The sequence below is a fragment of the Lampetra planeri genome, unplaced genomic scaffold (assembly GCF_965212315.1).
Source record: "Lampetra planeri unplaced genomic scaffold, kcLamPlan1.2.h2 scaffold_940, whole genome shotgun sequence".
In the NCBI taxonomy this organism is placed as follows: Eukaryota; Metazoa; Chordata; class Hyperoartia; order Petromyzontiformes; family Petromyzontidae; genus Lampetra; species Lampetra planeri.
Genome location: NW_027615762.1, coordinates 17,254 through 35,728, shown reverse-complemented (window position 1 = coordinate 35,728; position 18,475 = coordinate 17,254). Strand labels below are relative to the sequence as shown.

The 18,475-nt window shown below is 43.6% G+C and overlaps 3 protein-coding genes across 3 annotated transcripts; 1 reads left to right on the top strand and 2 right to left on the bottom strand.

The window, feature by feature from the left end:
• Nucleotides 1-2,034: 2,034 nt before the first annotated feature.
• Nucleotides 2,035-4,258, top strand: TMX2 (thioredoxin related transmembrane protein 2). Its single transcript, XM_078624726.1, has 8 exons — nucleotides 2,035-2,223; nucleotides 2,324-2,384; nucleotides 2,751-2,864; nucleotides 3,145-3,221; nucleotides 3,337-3,443; nucleotides 3,710-3,775; nucleotides 3,870-3,999; nucleotides 4,079-4,258. The coding sequence occupies exons 1-8, from the start codon at nucleotides 2,035-2,037 to the stop codon at nucleotides 4,256-4,258; spliced, it is 924 nt and encodes a 307-aa protein (XP_078480852.1).
• A 3,026-nt stretch (nucleotides 4,259-7,284) lies between these two features.
• On the bottom strand, nucleotides 7,285-12,301 carry ZDHHC5 (zDHHC palmitoyltransferase 5). The gene is made up of 11 exons (XM_078624725.1): nucleotides 12,153-12,301; nucleotides 11,331-11,452; nucleotides 10,993-11,150; nucleotides 10,614-10,786; nucleotides 10,409-10,511; nucleotides 10,209-10,300; nucleotides 9,805-9,937; nucleotides 9,379-9,487; nucleotides 9,125-9,219; nucleotides 8,098-8,220; nucleotides 7,285-8,061 (listed from the first exon to the last, which is right to left on the bottom strand). The coding sequence occupies exons 1-11, from the start codon at nucleotides 12,299-12,301 to the stop codon at nucleotides 7,285-7,287; spliced, it is 2,034 nt and encodes a 677-aa protein (XP_078480851.1).
• Nucleotides 12,302-15,727: 3,426 nt separating this feature from the next.
• Nucleotides 15,728-17,456, bottom strand: CLP1 (cleavage factor polyribonucleotide kinase subunit 1). Its single transcript, XM_078624723.1, is given in 11 exon segments — nucleotides 15,728-16,210; nucleotides 16,212-16,385; nucleotides 16,387-16,416; nucleotides 16,509-16,564; nucleotides 16,567-16,633; nucleotides 16,635-16,646; nucleotides 16,724-16,807; nucleotides 16,809-16,844; nucleotides 16,941-17,046; nucleotides 17,181-17,332; nucleotides 17,334-17,456. Coding segments are annotated over 11 exon segments (1,323 nt in total).
• Nucleotides 17,457-18,475: the final 1,019 nt, after the last annotated feature.

The window sequence follows — 18,475 nt, the reverse complement described above, 5'->3', positions numbered from 1 at the left end:
CCCTGGTAAAAGTCATCAACGACCTTTTGACAGCTTCAGATAGAGGCCTTGTCTCTGTTCTTGTTCTACTAGATTTCAGCGCTGCTTCGACACTATTGACCATCACACTCTATTACACAGATTGGAACACTTAATTTGAATTAGAGGACCAGCACCTGACTGGTTCAGATCATACTTATCAGACCGGCTTCAATTTGTGACAATCATGAAAGCTCCATGCACACCACCGTTTGCCATGGAGTACCTCAGGGGTCTGTGCTAGGACCATTATTATTTACTCTGTACACACTCTCCTTAGGTGACATGATTAGGAAAACACTCCATAAATTTCCACTTTATGCAGATGACATACAAGTATACTTGTCAATCAAACCAAATGAAACTAATCAATTAACTTCAAGCCTGTTTCAATGATGTAAAGACCTGGATGACAAATAACTTCCTGCTATTAAACTCAGACAAAACTGATGTAATTGTAGTTGGCCCCAAACACTTGAGATCCTCACTCACGGACCATATAATTTCCCTAGATGGTTTTGCCTTGGCCTCCAGCACCACAGTAAAAAAACCTAGGTGTTATATATTCGATCAGGATCTGTCCTTTACCTCCTACTACACACTACAAAAACATAATTTTTCCGTCTGCAGAAATCAGGCACTTCCTGACCCGTAAGGATGCGGCAAAACTGATCCACGCTTTTGTAACTTTTGTAACGTTTGTAACTAGGTTGGATAACTGCAATTCCTCACTATCAGGTTCCCCTAACAACTCACGGACGACCCTTCAGCTGGTACAAAATGCCGCTGCTTGTGTCCTGACAGGAACCAGAAAAAGGGACCACATATCTCCTGTACTAGCCTCTTTACACCGGCTCCCTGTATAATACAGAATAGATTTCAAAACTCTTCTCCTTACCTTTAAAGCCCTGAATGGGCAAGCTCTCACATACAGTATGTTGTGAGTGAAAGTGAAAGTGAGTACACCCCTCACGTTTCTGCAGAGATTTCATTATAATATTTAACTGAACAACACTGAAGAAACATCGCTTTGACACGATGAAAGGTAGTCTGTGTAAAGCTTACATAGCAGTGTAAATTTATTTTTCCCCTCAAAAAACTCAAAATATAGCCATTAGTAGCTGAACCACTGGTAACAAAAGTGAGTACACCCTAAAGTTAAGGTTCCTGAAGAGTCAATATTTTGTGTGGCCACCATGATTTTGCAGAACTGCCTTAATCCTCGTGGGCACGGATTTCACCAGAGCCTCACAGGTGGTCACTGGATTATTACTTGATTATTTGTATAATCAACTGCAACATGTATCTGAGTTCTGGTGCCACCCAATCTGGAGAACCGCTTGACCTGCTGACACTAGACGACCCACCCAGTGCCATAATCTACTGACCCGCCAACTCATTCTCTCAATCTCCAAAGTTTCTCCAACAGACATCTACCCCCGGACAGACATGGACTAATACCACTGTTGGACTCTCAACAGCCTTACATGCATTATTGGACCTTTAATTAGCCTTCACGAGCTGACCTGTTCACTGCTTCATGCTCATTTACTGTGCATGCAACACCTGTTGCTGGTTTGTCCGTCCCAGGGAGTGGGATCCCTCTTTTAGAGGTCCTCCGTGAGGTTTCGGCCTCTTTTCCCCCTGTTATAAGGATTTTTTGAGTTGAGTGAGTTTTTACTCACCCTGATTGAGGGTTTAGGACAGAGGATGTAGCAATGTGCAGACTGTAAAGTCCATCGATACAATTGTAAATTTGGATTTTGGGCTATAGAAATAAAGTTGGATCGAATTGAATTGAACTGGATTGTTTTACTCTCCTGTTCAGCTCCTCTCTCCAACCGGACCTCTTAGAATACCCCCATCCTGTTAACCCACCAAAACTATGGCGTCCTTCCAGGGCCAAAAAGAATGAGCAGCGCCCTTTGCGCATGTGCAGAGTCCGTCCCCAGCTGGTCTCAGACTCCTGCTGCAGCTGTTGATCCTTTTCTGACTCCTGTCCGGGTCTCCGCCAGCATGGCTCTGATCACAGGACTCTTTTCCTTCCTGTACCACCTGCCTCAGATTTACAAATGGCTTCTAAAACCATATTATATCATTTCTTTTCTCATGACTGTCGCGTTCCTCATGGTCCGAAAGGCTCCCGGTTTGTGTGAGCACCTGTCGACCCAGCGGGAGGACGGCAACTCCTGCGACTTTGACTGGGTGAGCTCGGGGTCCGGACTGGGGGGGGGGTTAGCTTAGCATTACCTCTAGCTGTTGTAGGTAGTGGCCATTTGTCAAATAACCTGGTTTCTATTTCCAGAGAGAAATGGAGATTCTAATGTTTCTTAGTGCCATAGTGATGATGAAGAACAGAAGAGCAAGTAAGTAACCCCCTGCCCCCCCCCCCCCCACACACACACACACTGTCTATGTATAAACTAACCGATGTCTTGAAACAACAAATGTTTGTTTACAGTCTAAACACCATGAACAATGACTTGCATCAGACATGTGGTCCTCAATCTGCAGCAGTTACTCAGAAAACATGAAAAGAGAACTCTGAGAGAGCATATGCGTTTTAAGAAGGTATTTCCGACGTGTTTTAAAACCTCAAGTTCATTCATGAGGTCCCATCCAGGAAGGCGCTTACTAAAAATGTGCAGTTGTGTAAATATCTCTCTTGCTGTCTGTTTTGACCTTGAACCAACAAGGTATTTGTTCATTCTGGGCTTCCTCTTTTCTCTCAGTCACACTGGAGCAGCACATTGGTAACTTGTTCCTGTTCAGTAAAGTGGCCAACGTCATCCTCTTCTTCAGACTGGATATCCGACTCGGCATCCTCTACTTCACGTTGTGTGTGGGTCAGTGTTATCAGGAGCATTACAAATGACCACAGAGTATGTAGACAATCATACATGTCCTTCAAGATGAAGGTTTTTTGTTGCTCTCTAGCAACAGCAGACCCATTTCCGTCTTTTCCATGCCATTGTGTACAGTGTACTTTTTAATTTTTGTTGGAGCACATAATTGCAGTAAGTACCTGTAGATGACTCGGACATATTGCATCTTTACATGGCGTCAGAAAATACAACCTCAGCATGCAGGTACTTCTCTGAACTGCGTTCTTCTGTGCATCTTCAGCATTCGTCATGACCTGCAAGCCTCCACTGTACATGGGTCCAGAGTACATCAAGTACTTCAGTGACAAGACCATAGATGTGAGAGCTAAATGCGCAAAAGATGTGAATTCCACCAAATGTTTGTAATTCTGGGGTAGTTGTGATATACATGTCTGCAATCCATTGATCTAATACTGTGCTATTGGCTGATCAGGAGGAGCTGCACAGGGACAGTCGAGTCACCTGGATTGTTGAATTCTTTGCCAACTGGTCCTCTGACTGCCAGTCCGTTGCACCTGTCTTTGCTGACCTTTCACTCAAGTAAGTGCGGGTTTCTCAGCCACCGACCTACTGTTTGTTCAGAGTAGATAGAAATGCTTCATTCTCACTCTGGATAATTGTGACTGACTGACTGGTTACATAAAGGAGAAACTGGAATTTAAATGACCCAGTACACTTAATGTCCACTAAAGAGGTGTTTACATGAAGGTAACATCACTAAAGAAGAACAAAAACAATCCCAAATTATCAACAGTGCAGTCTGGTTCAGATGGTTTCACTTAAATGTTATGCATGTTTATCTGTAGGTACAACTGTGCTGGACTCAGGTTTGGAAAGGTGGACATTGGACGATACGGAGACATTTCCGAGAGGTCAGTTTTATTTTCTAGTATGCCGCTACCCTGAAGTCGGAAGTAGTGGGTTAGTATCTAAATGCCTGATTTTCCCTTAATTTCTTCTACACAGGTACAAAGTTAGCACCTCCCCGCTGGCCAAGCAGCTTCCCACACTGGTGTTGTTCCAAGGAGGGCGTGAAGTCATGAGACGTCCGATGGTGGACAGTAAAGGAAGAGCAGTATCATGGACGTTCAATGAGGCGTGTATTGACTGTTCCAAGCTGGTGATGCTCACAACTTTCACACGTCATCTTCTAACATCAAGTTTCTAATTTCCAGGAAAATATTATCAGGGAGTTTAATCTCAACGAGCTCTTCCAGAAATCCAAGAAGCTGAACAAGGCCCGCAGATTGAAGGGAGAGGAAGCTTACGACTCTGAGCACGAAGTGGGCAGTGATGAGCCTCATCCTGAGAGTGACGCCCCTGAGCAAACCAGAGAGAGCAAGAAAGACCAGTGAAGAGGAGTCGGAGGCCGGCTGCATCTCGTCTGCTCTTTCCTCACACCGACAGGCCTGACAATGTTACACAAATCCATAATGTGGAATTCAACGATGACCAGACGCCTGCACTACGATAAGAACTTTGCATGATGATGGAAGTATCGGTCCTGACAAAGTCGGTCCTCAGCGGACAGGCCTGCACAATACAGGATGAAGGTGACATAATGATTGACGGACATTTTATTAACTTATTGGAGAGCATGTTTTTTTCTATTTGTTTTTGGCTACTTCCAGCAACATGTCATCATTTGTGCATAAACAAATTTTGTCTTCATTTTGCAACTTGGTTTTGAAATGAGACTGAAAATAAAAATGAAACTGAAATAAGTGCATTTGCAATTGATGAGGCGTTTCTAATCAGCTTGACCTTTATTCTGAGAAGACATCTTTTCAAATTTTTTAATAAGGCCATTTTGGAAATGTTTTATGTACTTGTTACAGTTTTCTGTGAAAATTGCTCCATTCATCACAGCCCACAATTGCAATATTTATGCTCACACAGAAGTTTTTATATACTCACATGATCTCAAATTGTTCAGTGGCCACCATCCTTGGCCAGAGCAGGAACAATGTCACCCAGATTCTCCTCACCACTGTTGGATGGCTGCTTGTGCCGTTCGTGGTGCTTCTTTAACCGGTCCCACCCATGCACACAAACCAGGTGGGCATTCGACAATATCCACAAGTATGCACACCAGTGAAACATTCAACACAAACAAATCACATGCACACCAAAGACAGCCAGGGAGAGGTGAAATCCTGTCTTTTGGGGTCAGAAAAACTGCTTGTGTGCTTTCAAGCCTCTCCTTTTCCCAAGAAGACGTGCTACATCCAGCAAGCTGATTCTACTGCAAACACATTGTGGTCGGCGGTTGAAAAATAAACACTGAATTTAGTAATGTCTAATTCCAAAAGACACAAACACTCCTCACAGACACTCCTCCCTTTTTAACATCATGTCTTAACAGGGTGAGGGGTAAACAAAAAATAAACTGTACCTTAACACAACATTTGTAATGTGTGCCAATCAAAATCTTAACCTCCATACACAATCCATTAGAAGGATTAAAAAAAGCAACAGAAATCTAAAAATGCACTTGCTTCACTATGAAAGGTCTAAAGAAGGTCCACAGTGACCTACTGCAATCCAGTCCCTACAAAAGAATTCATAATCAAACAATTTGTATTTACAAATGTTTTTTCTTAAAAAATATCCCTACCTGACACAGAAACAGAGGTGAGGCAGGTTTGATCCAGAACTACACGGTTGTTTTGTCGCTGAAATAAATAAGCCCATCCCTCGCTGGCCATCTAGTAAAGGTAAAGATCCTGCTAGCACTGACTGACAGACACAAAACATGACACAAAAGAAATCAACACCAAAAAGACAAAACAACCTTAAAGCTACAAACTCATTTTGCATACTGTCTCTAGCATGGACATTACAAGCGTACATTCCACAAAAGATGCTTGTGCTGAAATCATGATTCTGAATTATTTGTGGCTTTCAAAAATACACTCAACTGTTTGCCACTTCAAGCAGTGAACCAAAAGACCACTGCTCACTTTGACGTTTCAGCAAGAGCTCATGAGTGGCTGATGCAGCCATCATTTATAAACAGGCAACAGACTGGAAATTGCAGAATAAAAAAAATAAACATAGTACATCTGCCACCACCATCATTAATAGAAATCTTCAATATTTGACAATCTCATCCAATAATCTGTACGATTTTTATACATGTATATAAAACATTATTTAAGAACAATGATTTATAAAATTAAAATGATACTGTGTTTATAAGTTTGGCTCTTCTCTCAAACAGGTGGTGATGTCTTTTCAAACAGTGGAGAAGAAGACAGTTTGTCATTGGTTGGCAGTCCTACATCTCCCTCTTCCACTGTAGATCCACTAGATAAAGGCCATCCTCTCCTCAAATGTCAAGACACCGTCAGCAGCACTCTGTCCTGATGTATCAAAATATAACCATATCACTGAACCACTAGAAATGTCCTGTCCACATCAGTACCTCGCTGAGCAGTGAATGCCATCCCACCAGTCTGTGGTGAACCGGAGATCAGTTGAGCACCAGTCTGGAATTCAATCAAAATTGAAAAGGCCCGCAGAAGATTGGAGCCGTTAGTGTTCCATCGATATTACGAGGCAGCTCTGCTCACTGAGTTCAACTTTCAGGAGCTGCACTCATGAATAATATCCAGCTCAGCTGAAGTTCTCCTGGAACTTTCCCCTCCTCCTTTTGACAGACGGTGCAGAATGCCTGTCGCTCAAACTGATATCTCGTATGTGGTCCCACCGACGCCTGTTACCTTCTTGACCCCGCCCACTGGTTTAGATGCGGTGTGATTGGCCAGGATTGTGCGAGAGGAGGATCTGATTGAACAGCCAATGGGAAGAGAAGGAAGGAGAGGGGAGGGGAGACAGGGGAAGAGGTGAGTTTCACTATTTGCAAAAACACAACTTTGTTTCTTCCCTAGCTGTGTTGGAAGGCCTTTGGTCAGCATCTACTCAGTCAGGAAGAAAAGAGCAATGAGATGAGAACAATGGCTACAGATGTACACAGCACATGCTCTTTTCTCTGTCCCACACACACAGGTTTTCCCTGTGAAGAGGACCTCCCTTCTTCAGGAGATTCTTACGGTACCAGTTATAGAACATTCCATTTCAAAAGGACATCTAGTTAAAGACACTTGCGTGCTTTCTCAGCAATATTCAGTACCTTGGCTCACTGGATAGAATCACATACAATAATTACGTATACACGTGGGGAAACTGAACTAGCATCACATGCCCCCATGTGTTGAGCATTACTAAAGTGAAGCCTGTAACCCAGAAGAGGAAAAGGAAGACTCACACAGATCAGGGAGGAAGAGGATGGCTGACACAGACCAGGGAAAAGAACAGAGGGATTAGGAGAAAAAGACAGAAGAGCAGCAGGCTAACAGTTCTGGCGGCAGGTAACTACTCACTGTGGAGCCTGGTGCCCTCCTCCGGCTCCTCCCCCTCCCAGCACAGGGCCTCCTCCTGTGGGCCGAGGCTTGTGCTGGTGCCCTGCCTCTCCAGTGTAAGACTGGGACTTGCCAAGGGAGAGGCCGCGAGGTGGTGGGGAGATAGGGGGCTCTAGTGAGTGAGCTCCCGGGGAAGAGGACGGTGACAGAGCGTTACGAAAGGCTCTGGAGGAGGAGTCCTGGTTATGGTGTAGCAGGTGGTGGGTCTCGAGAGGCCCAGAGGAGGGAGGGGGTGGACTGACGGCACGCAGGTAGGCCCTGTGGGGAGAGGAGAAAGTGGCAGAGCCCTGGAGTAGCTGCCCCTCCCTCTGCTGGGCGAGCTGAGCTGAGAGGAAGGGCGACGTATAACCCTGCAGCGGGCTACTGGCAGACACCATCTCAGGCTGGCATGTTCTAGGTGCTGCTGGAGCTCGAGGCTTCAGTGGAGACAGCTCATGGGCTGCTGACTCAAACTCCGGGCTCTCGGAAGGAGTCAGCAGGCTGTCATAGGACAGACTACCATTCCGAGGTGTCTGATTGGCCAGGCTTTTGTAACTGGTGTCTGTTGTGCCTTCTGATTGGAGCGTGGCCAGCGGATTATGTGCTGTTTGCGCTGAGCGCAGGCTGGAGGAGCGGGAGCCCCCAGCAGAAAGAACCAGAGAGGATGGATAGGATGTGTAGGAGCGCCCAGTCAGGGAATAGCCCGACATGCCCCCCGACACCCCACCAGAAGTCCCGCCTGGGCCTCCGGGGCCCTCACCCCTCTCCCCTCCCCCTCTGCGCGCACCTACACCTCCCCCTCCCCCCGCCACTGTGGCCCCATCCAGACTGCTTGGTTCTGAACGGTAGCTAGGCTGCCGACTGGAGTGCAGGATGGAAGGAGACGGGGAGTCAAGGCTCTCTCCACGCATCATCTGAGGAGAGCAGAGGGCAGTAGTGGAAGACCAAAGGCACAGAGAGAGAAAAAAAGGGAAGAGGGTAAAAGAAAGTGGCAAAGACCATAGGTGAAGAGGGGATGAAGCAAGATAAAAATCACCATGTTACCAAAAACAGAGTACAAAAAAATACAACTTTATTGCAAAGACTAACAGGGGAAAAAGAGTGGTGGGGAGATAATTGGATGCTTGACCAGTGCTCTATTCCATCATCACACTACTGGATTGGACACATTGACTGGCTTCAACAGGCAGTGCCGCTGTGTGTGTGTGTGTGTGTGTGTGTGTGTGTGTGTGTGTGTGTAAACACGTATATGAAAATAAAAGTACATACAACAGTACATAAACTACACATTCCAGACAATGCAGTGTCGAGGGAGGAAGGGCGGTGGGGGGTTGGTAGGTCCACTCAAAGACACAGAGACAACCAAAGGGATACACACACAGATCACACTAGCTTATACATACACTTACTGATCAACCGATGGCCACTGAATGATCAATTTCAAGTGAAAACAAAAAGAGGGGCATTGTATTAACCACAAAAGGAATTAACCACAATGAAAGTTGGAGGGTGGAGGGAATAACAGCTACAATCTGTGAAATATCATACAGGGATGAAGGGTGATGTAGCACTCCCACTTAGTAACTATAGTAGAAGCTATGGTTTGACGCTAAAATCACTCAAGCCTGTTATGTAACATGTGTAAAGTTCATGTTCTTATAAAAGATGAGACCTACAGTATAGTTACAGTTCTTCTTTCATGTGCTTTCTTACTGTTGTGGTCTTGTCTTGTGGCCTCTTCCAATTAATGACTACTTACTACTACTACTACTACTAACAGTTTCCACATTAATGGATAGTATTAAACTCAGCAAGTACCTTGTGGGGTGCATGGTTCCTTCCTGGGCTGTTGTACGTTGGCCGATACTTGTACGCAGGTTGTGTGAGTGGAGCCTCGGTCAACAGGCTGCTCTCTGTGTGGCAACAAACAAAACATGACATTTGAAAGGTGTGTTTGTGATTGGACAACACACATTCTGTTGACAGCTGAAAAGCCCAGAATGGGAGGATGAAGCTGTGTCCGTGCGTAACCCTCGAACTACCTAGTTCATTTGTGTGCAACAGTTTCTCACCCTCCGTGTCGGCTCTGGGTAGGCCAGGGTAACGAAGTTCCGGCTTCGGTGGAGGTGGAGGTTCTACATCTGCTGACTGGCTCTCCATCTGGTCTAGACTGCTCTTTGACTGGAAGTGACAAAAAGTGTAGAATGATGCTGTGTTCAGACAGGCAATACAACTGGATTAAAGGGCAAATAAAAAAATTTAAATTTATGTAAACAATGAGGTGTATTTACAGTTATAATCTATGGTTAGGTGTACGATTAACTGTGGATACCACAGGATGATTTGTCAGAGATTGTTAACCCACAGACATAACTGTTTTTAGGACATTTTTGTCTGCGGTCCACTGCGGATACCTATCAAATTATATTCTTTCTTACATTTCAAATGTAACCATCCACAAGCAATATGTTGTGTTTGAGGGAGACGGTGCCACTTACCCTGGTACTGTGCCGGTCATTCTGGATGCCATTGTCCAGGACCTTGGCTTCTAGCTGGGCCTCAGTCAGAGAAGGCCTGAGAAAGGGTGGTTGCACTTCCATTGCCTGAGGTCTACGCCAACGGCCCAAGTATCTAAAGAAGGAGACCCCAACGCCCAATTAAAAATGATGAGGTACCGTATGGCATCGTGCTGTACTGACATTACAGCAATTCAACATCAGATGGCCGAGACGCTTGCATTCATTTGAACAATTTAAAACCAAAGAGACAAGTGAGAAGAAGAACGGGGATACTGGAACAGTGAGGGAGGTGGACAATGAAAAACGGAGTCAGTTCAAAAGAGTAATTGTGGAGCAGGGATGACCATTAACAGAATACTGCAGAGAAGAGAGGAAAGGCTGACCTGGGAGCTTGGGAGCTGCAAAGCACATGTGAAATATTTCTCAAGCAGCCATTGGTGAAAGGGTTAACGCCTCCCCGAAATTTTCCTGTTACCTACAGAGGGAAGAGAGGAGAAAAATGGCCATCAGGAAACGAGAAAAATGGCCGTCAGGAAACCTTCCAACTTCCAACAAACATCAATTCATATTAACAATTATTTACCTGCTCATTTGTGGTCCTCCCCCGAGCCACCAGTACAACATGGAACCCAGTCAGACCAGCGACTGGGACAAAAAACAGACCAGCCACACACATCACCGCCATACTAGAAGACTGTGCTAAAGAAATGTGTTTGAAATCTGGACAAAAAGAAAACACAAAGCTAAAAAGCACAATGACAACACACACAACACAAGGTGAAGGATACGTCACAGCAGCATGTGGCGTGTCCAGCTGCTGGCGATGATGTAGCACATACACCAAGCCGAACCCAAATACGTCCATGATGTGAGTGGTAAGTGACAGCAGGAACAGGAAGAAATAGCGATAATTCCTCCGACCAATACAGTTGTTCACCCAAGGACAGTGGTGGTCAAAATCCTTGATAAAGCAACAACCACAACACATTTCAACACTAACTCAGTTTTACTTCCTAAAAGTTTGTTGTACTGTCACACAGTAGGTATTAGCGTGTGCATTTACTCCAATTCAACACTTGCAAAACATGATACACAGAATCAACTGGGATGTTTTCAAATTTAAATCATCACACAAATATTTATGATGCATGTGTATGTTGTTTGTACCTCCACACAGTTGTCACAGACTGAACAATGCGAGCAGCGTGGGGGCCGGTAGAAGCGGCAGGTTGAGCACCACTTCATGCGCACCTGGATACCTTTGATCTCTACTGTCTTGTATAGTGGGGCACGGAAATCATCCTCTTTATCCTCATCCTCCTCCGCTACAATCACAGAGACAGGCAGGACGCTATAATGATTCATCGTTGATGGCCATTCATCATCTGGTCTGCCATAGTAGTTGCCTCATTCTAATAATAAAATGCTGGAAAGAACTATGTCCATACTGTGCATATATTAACTTTCTTACACTTGCATGCAGAAATTTCATTGGTTTTGTTTACCTCTGGGGAAGACTCCAGGGTCCATAAAAGTGGCCATGCAGAAGTTGGCAAGGGTAAAGAGGAAGATCACAGCATTGTAGATGGGAATGGTAGAGGAGAAATACTCAGACAACCACGGGCAACTGTAAAGTACAGAAATAGGAGAAGAGAAAAATAGAGAGACTTATAAGCCTTTGTATTGGTGCATTCACTGCAGAATCCCAACAGTGTAGATGTCCTGTGCGTCCTTGCAAAGGAGAGCCAATACTATTACTATGTGAGTTGACTGCTTCCAAATGATTTATCCATTTTAAATCAAGCCAAAATACAGACGTTCTCATGTTTTTCATGTATTAAAAATAATATCCTGCAGTCAAACAGCGACAGCATCATGCAGTGGGGAGGTTTTTGCCATACTCATATGGCATTTCAACAAGATGACACCCTGAAAACTACAGTTTGTCCTGGAGTGGCAGCCAAAGGAAAGGCAGGATCCTTTCCAAGAAAAAATTAAATCTGTTGTTGCTTCCAAATGGGCTTTTACCAGGTAGTAAGTTAAGTGTCTATCTACTTTTGTAAATGGAATACAAGCTACACAATTTGCTTACTTTACAAAACTGTTTGTGCTTTGTCAGTATAGCGTATCATGTGTAGATTAATGTATGTAAGCAAAATTTAAGTGGCATCTGAAATATGACAATTTGGAAACTTTCTGCATGGAAGCATTGCTAGAAAGAGGGCAAATGTGCAAAGTAAACATTCACTAAATACAGGGGAAACAACACGCATGTGATATCTACACATTGTAGCATGAGCTTTTGCTCACAGCAGACAAATACTCACGTGAAGCAGAAAAAGAGGGTCGTGGATCCAACCAGGAAAGTAGTGGCTGCAGAAACCGGAACATATCGGCTCGGTCTAAACGGACGGGGAGGAGCAGAAGCAGGGCCACCCACTCCTCCCCCAACTCCCCCACTACTGAAGCCCGGCATCAGGGATAGAAAGGGGGGAGGCAGACAGCGAGAGGTAGATATCTACTGTCTACCTATTTTAAAGGGTGTTTTCTGGTCAAAAAGGCGAATATGGCGTTTGTCTGTGAGGAGAGGACATGACTGAATTGTTAAACAAAAAAATCAGCTCGTGGAAAAGCAGCAAATAAATGGAAGGTCAATCACTTGAGCTTCCAAGCACTGAATCAAATTATTTACAGGTTATTGGTTAATTACAAATCAAAATACCTCGGTACTTGTATGTGTACACTTTGTTGTAAATGTTATTTTGTGTGCATAATTTTAATAGAAGTTTATAAGAGCAATAGCAATGTGATACAAAAATATGTAATTAAGGAATTCATAAATATTTTCGTATGGCTTTACTGTAGGTGTTTTTGGTGCAACAATGTAAATAACTAATCTTGAAATGCTTCCTAGCACCAATGCAACCACAACACCACTGTAGATGCTCGCCAGCCAATGCTGGAGAAATCTATGGTTCTTTGCACTCTTGAAAATCAGTGTTGGAATTACTGCTCTTCTCTGTGCTTGGATTTTGATTATCTGTCAGAGAAAATCAGACAAAAAGGAAAAGACAGAAAACAAAGAGGTAGATGGACTGAGAGCAGAAGCACACAGAGGAAAACAGGCAGGGGATTGAGCACAGCAGCTGCTGATGACTTCTGTGATTGTCCCAAGAGGGTTTATTTAGGCACTGGGTGGGTGGAAGAAGGATGGCTGCACGAGGGACGGTTTCCAGCGTTTCAAACTATGCCGCGGGGAAATCAACTAAGAAAACTTAGTTGTGAAAAGATGTATCATGTCAAACAAAATTCCAGCTGGAATTTATTTTTAAAAAGTGGTATTAAAAAATGGTAAATAGCCAGGCTGAGTCCATGATGGATGCTTTGAGAGCCCCGACTGTCAATGGGGGGACAAAAATCAACTCATTCCAAAGAACAGCCCCGAGTATGTTACAGCGGTGTCACCGCACTTGGCCAGGTCTGGGCATAGAGACCTTTCCCACCTCCAGACTCTCTGCAGATAGACCTCCTTTCCCATTCTGCATCTTTTCAACAAAGCCATGTGAAGCTTTGGTGTTAATGATACATGTTAGTCTTTTCCCTCTTTTTTGTCCGCCTGTTTTAATGCATTCTCCTGGCAAACTGTAGGATGTCCCTGTCAAAACAACAAGAAAAAAGGAATCATTAGACAAAGCCTCACAAAATTGTTAATAATTACATTTGAAATCAAACCTCTATTACATTTCACAATAAGATACTATGTTAAAATAGCTCTAGATTCTCAATATCAAGGATTTCCTTCCATACTTTGCACTTCACTAGTCAATGCTGATTTCACAACAATAGAAAGAGGAAAACTTCATAACACATTTCCAAATATATCCGTAAACCAGCAAACATTGGTAATTATCTTTAGTGTTAAACACACACACGTCTTACTGTTATTAGTTACTTGCTGTATTTTATCAGACAAAAAGAAATACCAACACTGCAAAAGCCGCCCTTCCTGTATTAATACAGGCCCTCAGGCACTGATGCACCCTTACATCATAAGCCTCTTTTCAATGTAAAAATCTTTGAACTTGATGATTGTTTTCAATAATCAAGGTGACTGAACAGTTTCCTCCAGCCTTAAAAAGCCTCTGTGTGTGTGTGTGTATCCACTGTTATAAGCGGTTCGATATTTAACAGCTGACCCTTAAAATACCGCCCACTACAAAACACCATGGACATTTCGATCTGTGACACACATATCAGACAAATTTCTCCGAACAAAGTCGTCGGTGCGGTGTGAACGCAACTGAAGACGGATCTAGAAGAGTAATGTAACCTGATAGTTTGGACACACCCCTCTTTTAAACAGTCCTCGCTAAGTTACAAATAAATACGGAGCTGTGGCCGAAGCACAGTGGCAGTCTATTTGTTGTTAATCATCCTATCTGCCCCACAACTACCCACACCCCCACCTCCGACTATAATGGATGTTAATCCTAAAATCTCCGCGTCGACCCTGTCATGTCACGGTAACAATTCACAGCCAGCAGGCAAACTGTATCATTATATGGGTCAATCGATCGATTTTGATCATAGCCGTCAGACACAAAGTGAGAGTCTGATACAGATACTGTTCACTGCACTATCACGTCATATTTTAATCATACGTTCAAGTATACAGACCGTGTAACAGGCCATGGCAGAGCTAGGTTTCAGTTAAGACAACTGGCATTTTCTGCAAAATACACAATGGAGCGGTATAATATTTCAAAACTACATAAAGTAATAAATACTGCGCCGTTTCAACGAGCCCGACAAGAACAGTGGGTAAAGGGAAATACTCACTTTTTTGTTCGCTCTTGCCTAACCTCGAAAGTTTTTGCTAAACTGCTCAGTCCTTCACCACAGAAAAGCTAAGGGAGTTAGCTACCGGACGAGCAGGAAAGCTTTATGTTCGAGATTAGCTTTTACTGACGTCTACGTTTTACCACTGTGGGCGACATTCAACTTAACAGTCACTGTTAAGACATAAGAAGCGTCACATACCGAAATATCGAACATGGGAGCTGTCTTGCCTCTTGGGTGTGAATCGTTTCGTTCCTCCTCCGGTTGGCCGATGGCTAGCTAGCTAGCTTACTTGAAAGGGCCGACATCGGAATCCCGGAACAAGCCCGTCGACCCTCAGGTGGCAAGATTAGCCAATCAGAAGTAGAGGGGGCGTGGTCTCAGGAAAGCATTCAGAAGCGGCACACTACGGAGGAATACTAAAAACAGGAGAAAACACCAACAGCGTGTTTTTCTGCTGAAGCAAACGCATTACATAAGTTGTATTTATATTTGTTCGCTGATGTCACATATTGAATGGTACCTCTTCCAATACAGCACAAATTTATCTCAACCATTGGGGTTTACATACAAACTGAGAACATCTAAATTTACTCGCAATATTAATGCAAAAGATCAAAGTGAGCGTTTTATATTCATATATGCATCAATAATTTATGATAGAACCTCTCAGGCTAGTGTGTAATTGTTTAATCTAGTCTCCTCTGCATTAGATTAATGCTGGTATCCTTTTTAAACACAACATGAAATAATGCAAAATAAAAACGTACATTCATAAAAGTTTATTTACTGAGATTAGAAAAATCAACATTTGATAAAAAATTTCAGGGACAAAAATGCTCCTCTTGATGTTGAAAAAAAATCTTCATCACAAATGGCCCTAATATATAGTCTATAAAATGAAGAATAAATTACAGCAGATGTCAATACTTCATTCGTTCATCACCTCCCACTTATTTTTTGCTCCCTGCAGTAAGGACACAGAAGAAAGCAAGCTCCTCATCTTGCCAAAAATTCTTCTGAAAAGAACTCCTCTACATGATACAAACTGTTATGACAGTCTTTATTTAGTGTCCATGAAACGAATGTCCATGATAAGCAGAGTGTGTCTGGGCAGTGGTCTGGGTGCCGGGGACAGCACTTTCATTATCTGTGTTTGTGTGTCCACAAAAGTCACCACAATAAAGCCACACACAGGGCTCTCCACGATACCCTTTCTAGCACCTTCCTCTCCATCCTCTGCACTGCTTACACTCAGCACATGGTATGTCAGGTCCCTGCCTGGTGTCACGGGTACCAACTTCAGCTGTGTGTCATCCTGAGACATGCCCAGAGGCAAGCACGAGTCGGGGATGGATGGTGCACCGATCTTATAGATGCGGACATCAGAAAAACGCACTTCATAGGAAAAGGGGTAAAACGACAATCCTCGGAAGCCGTAAAAGTACTCTCGGATTTTCTCATCCCGGGCCTCCCGTCGGCACTCTTTTGAGCGCTCCACCACCCCCCCAGACTTAGGTAAGTGAACAACCCTAACAAAGTGAGGGGAGGTCCCGTTTGAGTTCGTTGTAAAGTCTTTCATTGTCCAGCACCAGCACCACATCCACTTCAAAAGCAGACGCACAATGGACCAAGGCCTGGTATCCAGAGCCCTTTACCCAGCCACATGTGTTGATGATACAGCCACCCACGCTGGCCTTTCTGTTCACCTCACAGCGCTGGGGAAAACACCTCAGCCAGGCATGATGTCAGCTACATGTCCGAAGTCATGAAGAAGAAAAAAATGTTATCTAATTACCTGGTGGGTTAATTGTGTACATGAGTCAGTAGTGGCTTCTTCTCACCTTGTTGTAAAGTTTGATATTGGTCCCTGGAGTAGTTGAGCCAAAGTGGTAGACCAAGGAGCCTGGACTGAGAAACCCTCTTCCACATCTGCTGGACGCTCAATGCACAGTGCTGACACTGTCCCCAGGGACAGACACCTGACCAGATATAATATTCACATTTAATATGGATAGGATTCTGATCAACCTCAAATCTGTAATGATGTATTTCTAACCCCACTCTGTCCAACATCCAGTTCCACCAGTGTGGGTCTCCGGCCTACTCTCACAGCATAGTTCAGTAGTAGGCGACACACTGTCCGACTTCCCCACATCTGTTGGGCCCACTACCATCACCTAAAAACAATCAATAATTCAAAGTCAAGGAAAAATAGATTTTAAATGCAGGTTCTTGACTGTTTATTTACAATCTACAGTGTTAGTCAAACCCACCCTTGGGCCCCTCTCGTTATCCCGCTCTGCTTGTTTTCTCATCTGTTCCAGGGCAGCATGTGTGTTCAGATAGAGGAGCATGGGCGTATCTTTAGATACATAGGCCCACCTGAGAGGATGACGGAAAGAATATGATTATTTAACCATAAGGAAATATAACACATAAACCTATCCTTGGTGGGCTCGGTCACCAAATTAGTCAAAATAGAATTTACACATTTCAATAGCTTTAAGGTGCTCACCTCTGGTTTCCCCGAAAGATTCACACTACAGCCCTGCCATGTGAAAACAGCAATCTTGGAGCCTGGTCCAAATTTGTACTTCTTGTTGCGGTTCAGTTCTGAGCCAAACACCTCGGCCATTCCTGTGAGGAGCTCCATCTCAAACATGTTCAGCCGACTCCCCAGCCTCCACCTCAAACCGAAGTTCAGTTTCCTTCTCCAAGTCGTACCTAGTGCCGACTTTCCCAGCTTGTGGAGCTTCATCATTTGGCTTTTCTGCACTCTCTGTTGCCATAACTGACAAGAAAAAGTAAGTTAACAAAAGTTAACTTAAGATGCAGGATAAGATTCTCTTGGAAGGGTATTTTTTCTTAACTTACATGGCTTTCATTTATTAAATGTTGGCTTGAGTACAAAGGCAAGACTCTACGTTACTTGAATTATTTTAAATGCACAGTATAAGAGCGTATTTCATAAGAAGCGAAGTCTAGACGTGTAAGCCACAGTTAATTTTCCTTTTCCTCCAGAGTTTAATCCTGTGTGCCAAAATGTGATACAATAATTCAATAAAGCTAGCCTCAACCAGAACAGGCAAGCTAGCATTAGCGGGCCCGCGCTAATTTAGCGTCACTGTTTCAATGGGAAACTAAAACTTGAAACACAGATGAAATTCGAGCAATGTGACAATTTAGGTCCTGAATACACGACATAGAGTGCCAGATTGTTTACCGTTAAATATACTGTACTTACGCACTAATATCAGTCCGTATTACCGGAATCCAAAGAAGTTATCCACAGTAGCGGTAAGAACCAACCGTCCCAGAAAGTCGCATGGCGATGACGTCACATTCTTAGTAACGACTCAGAGCCGCAGTTACAGTCGTAGCTCGTCCTTTCATATTCATATTTCAGGAAGTTTTAAATTTGGGTTTGACACTTAATATTGTTTTAACAGAACAACGCTCAACATTCCATAGAACCCTGACATTTATTATTTTGTTAATTTCGTAGTGTACGTCTTATTATTGCAAATTTCTCCACTGTGAGACAAATAAAGGTTCATCTTTTCTTATGTGTGGTTCGAGTGTTAGCAGGACAAAAATGTGTGGATTTGTGTAGTACTATTCAACATTCAACACGATTTTGAGACCATTACATTTTTTAAAAACTCATCAACAAAGAATCAAAGTTCTACGAGTAGTTTTAGAAACAGGTTTATTTTCCCGGAAAAATGTAAAAAAAAAAAAATTAAAAAACAAAACAGACAGTGAATGGACTTGGGATCTGAAACAGTGAAACTATGCTGGCTCTAAG

Excerpts from the sequence above, each read along its gene's own strand:
- TMX2 (XM_078624726.1), top strand. The coding sequence starts at position 2,035 with ATGGCTCTGATCACAGGACTCTTTTCCTTCCTGTACCACCTGCCTCAG. Across the intron at positions 2,865-3,144 it reads CTACTTCACGTTGTGTGTGG|CATTCGTCATGACCTGCAAG; the intron begins GTCAGTGTTATC and ends GTGCATCTTCAG. Across the intron at positions 3,444-3,709 it reads TTTGCTGACCTTTCACTCAA|GTACAACTGTGCTGGACTCA; the intron begins GTAAGTGCGGGT and ends GTTTATCTGTAG.
- ZDHHC5 (XM_078624725.1), bottom strand. The coding sequence starts at position 12,301 with ATGCCGGGCTTCAGTAGTGGGGGAGTTGGGGGAGGAGTGGGTGGCCCT. Across the intron at positions 10,787-10,992 it reads TCTGTGACAACTGTGTGGAG|GATTTTGACCACCACTGTCC; the intron begins GTACAAACAACA and ends TGCTTTATCAAG. Across the intron at positions 9,220-9,378 it reads ACCCAGAGCCGACACGGAGG|AGAGCAGCCTGTTGACCGAG; the intron begins GTGAGAAACTGT and ends GTTGCCACACAG.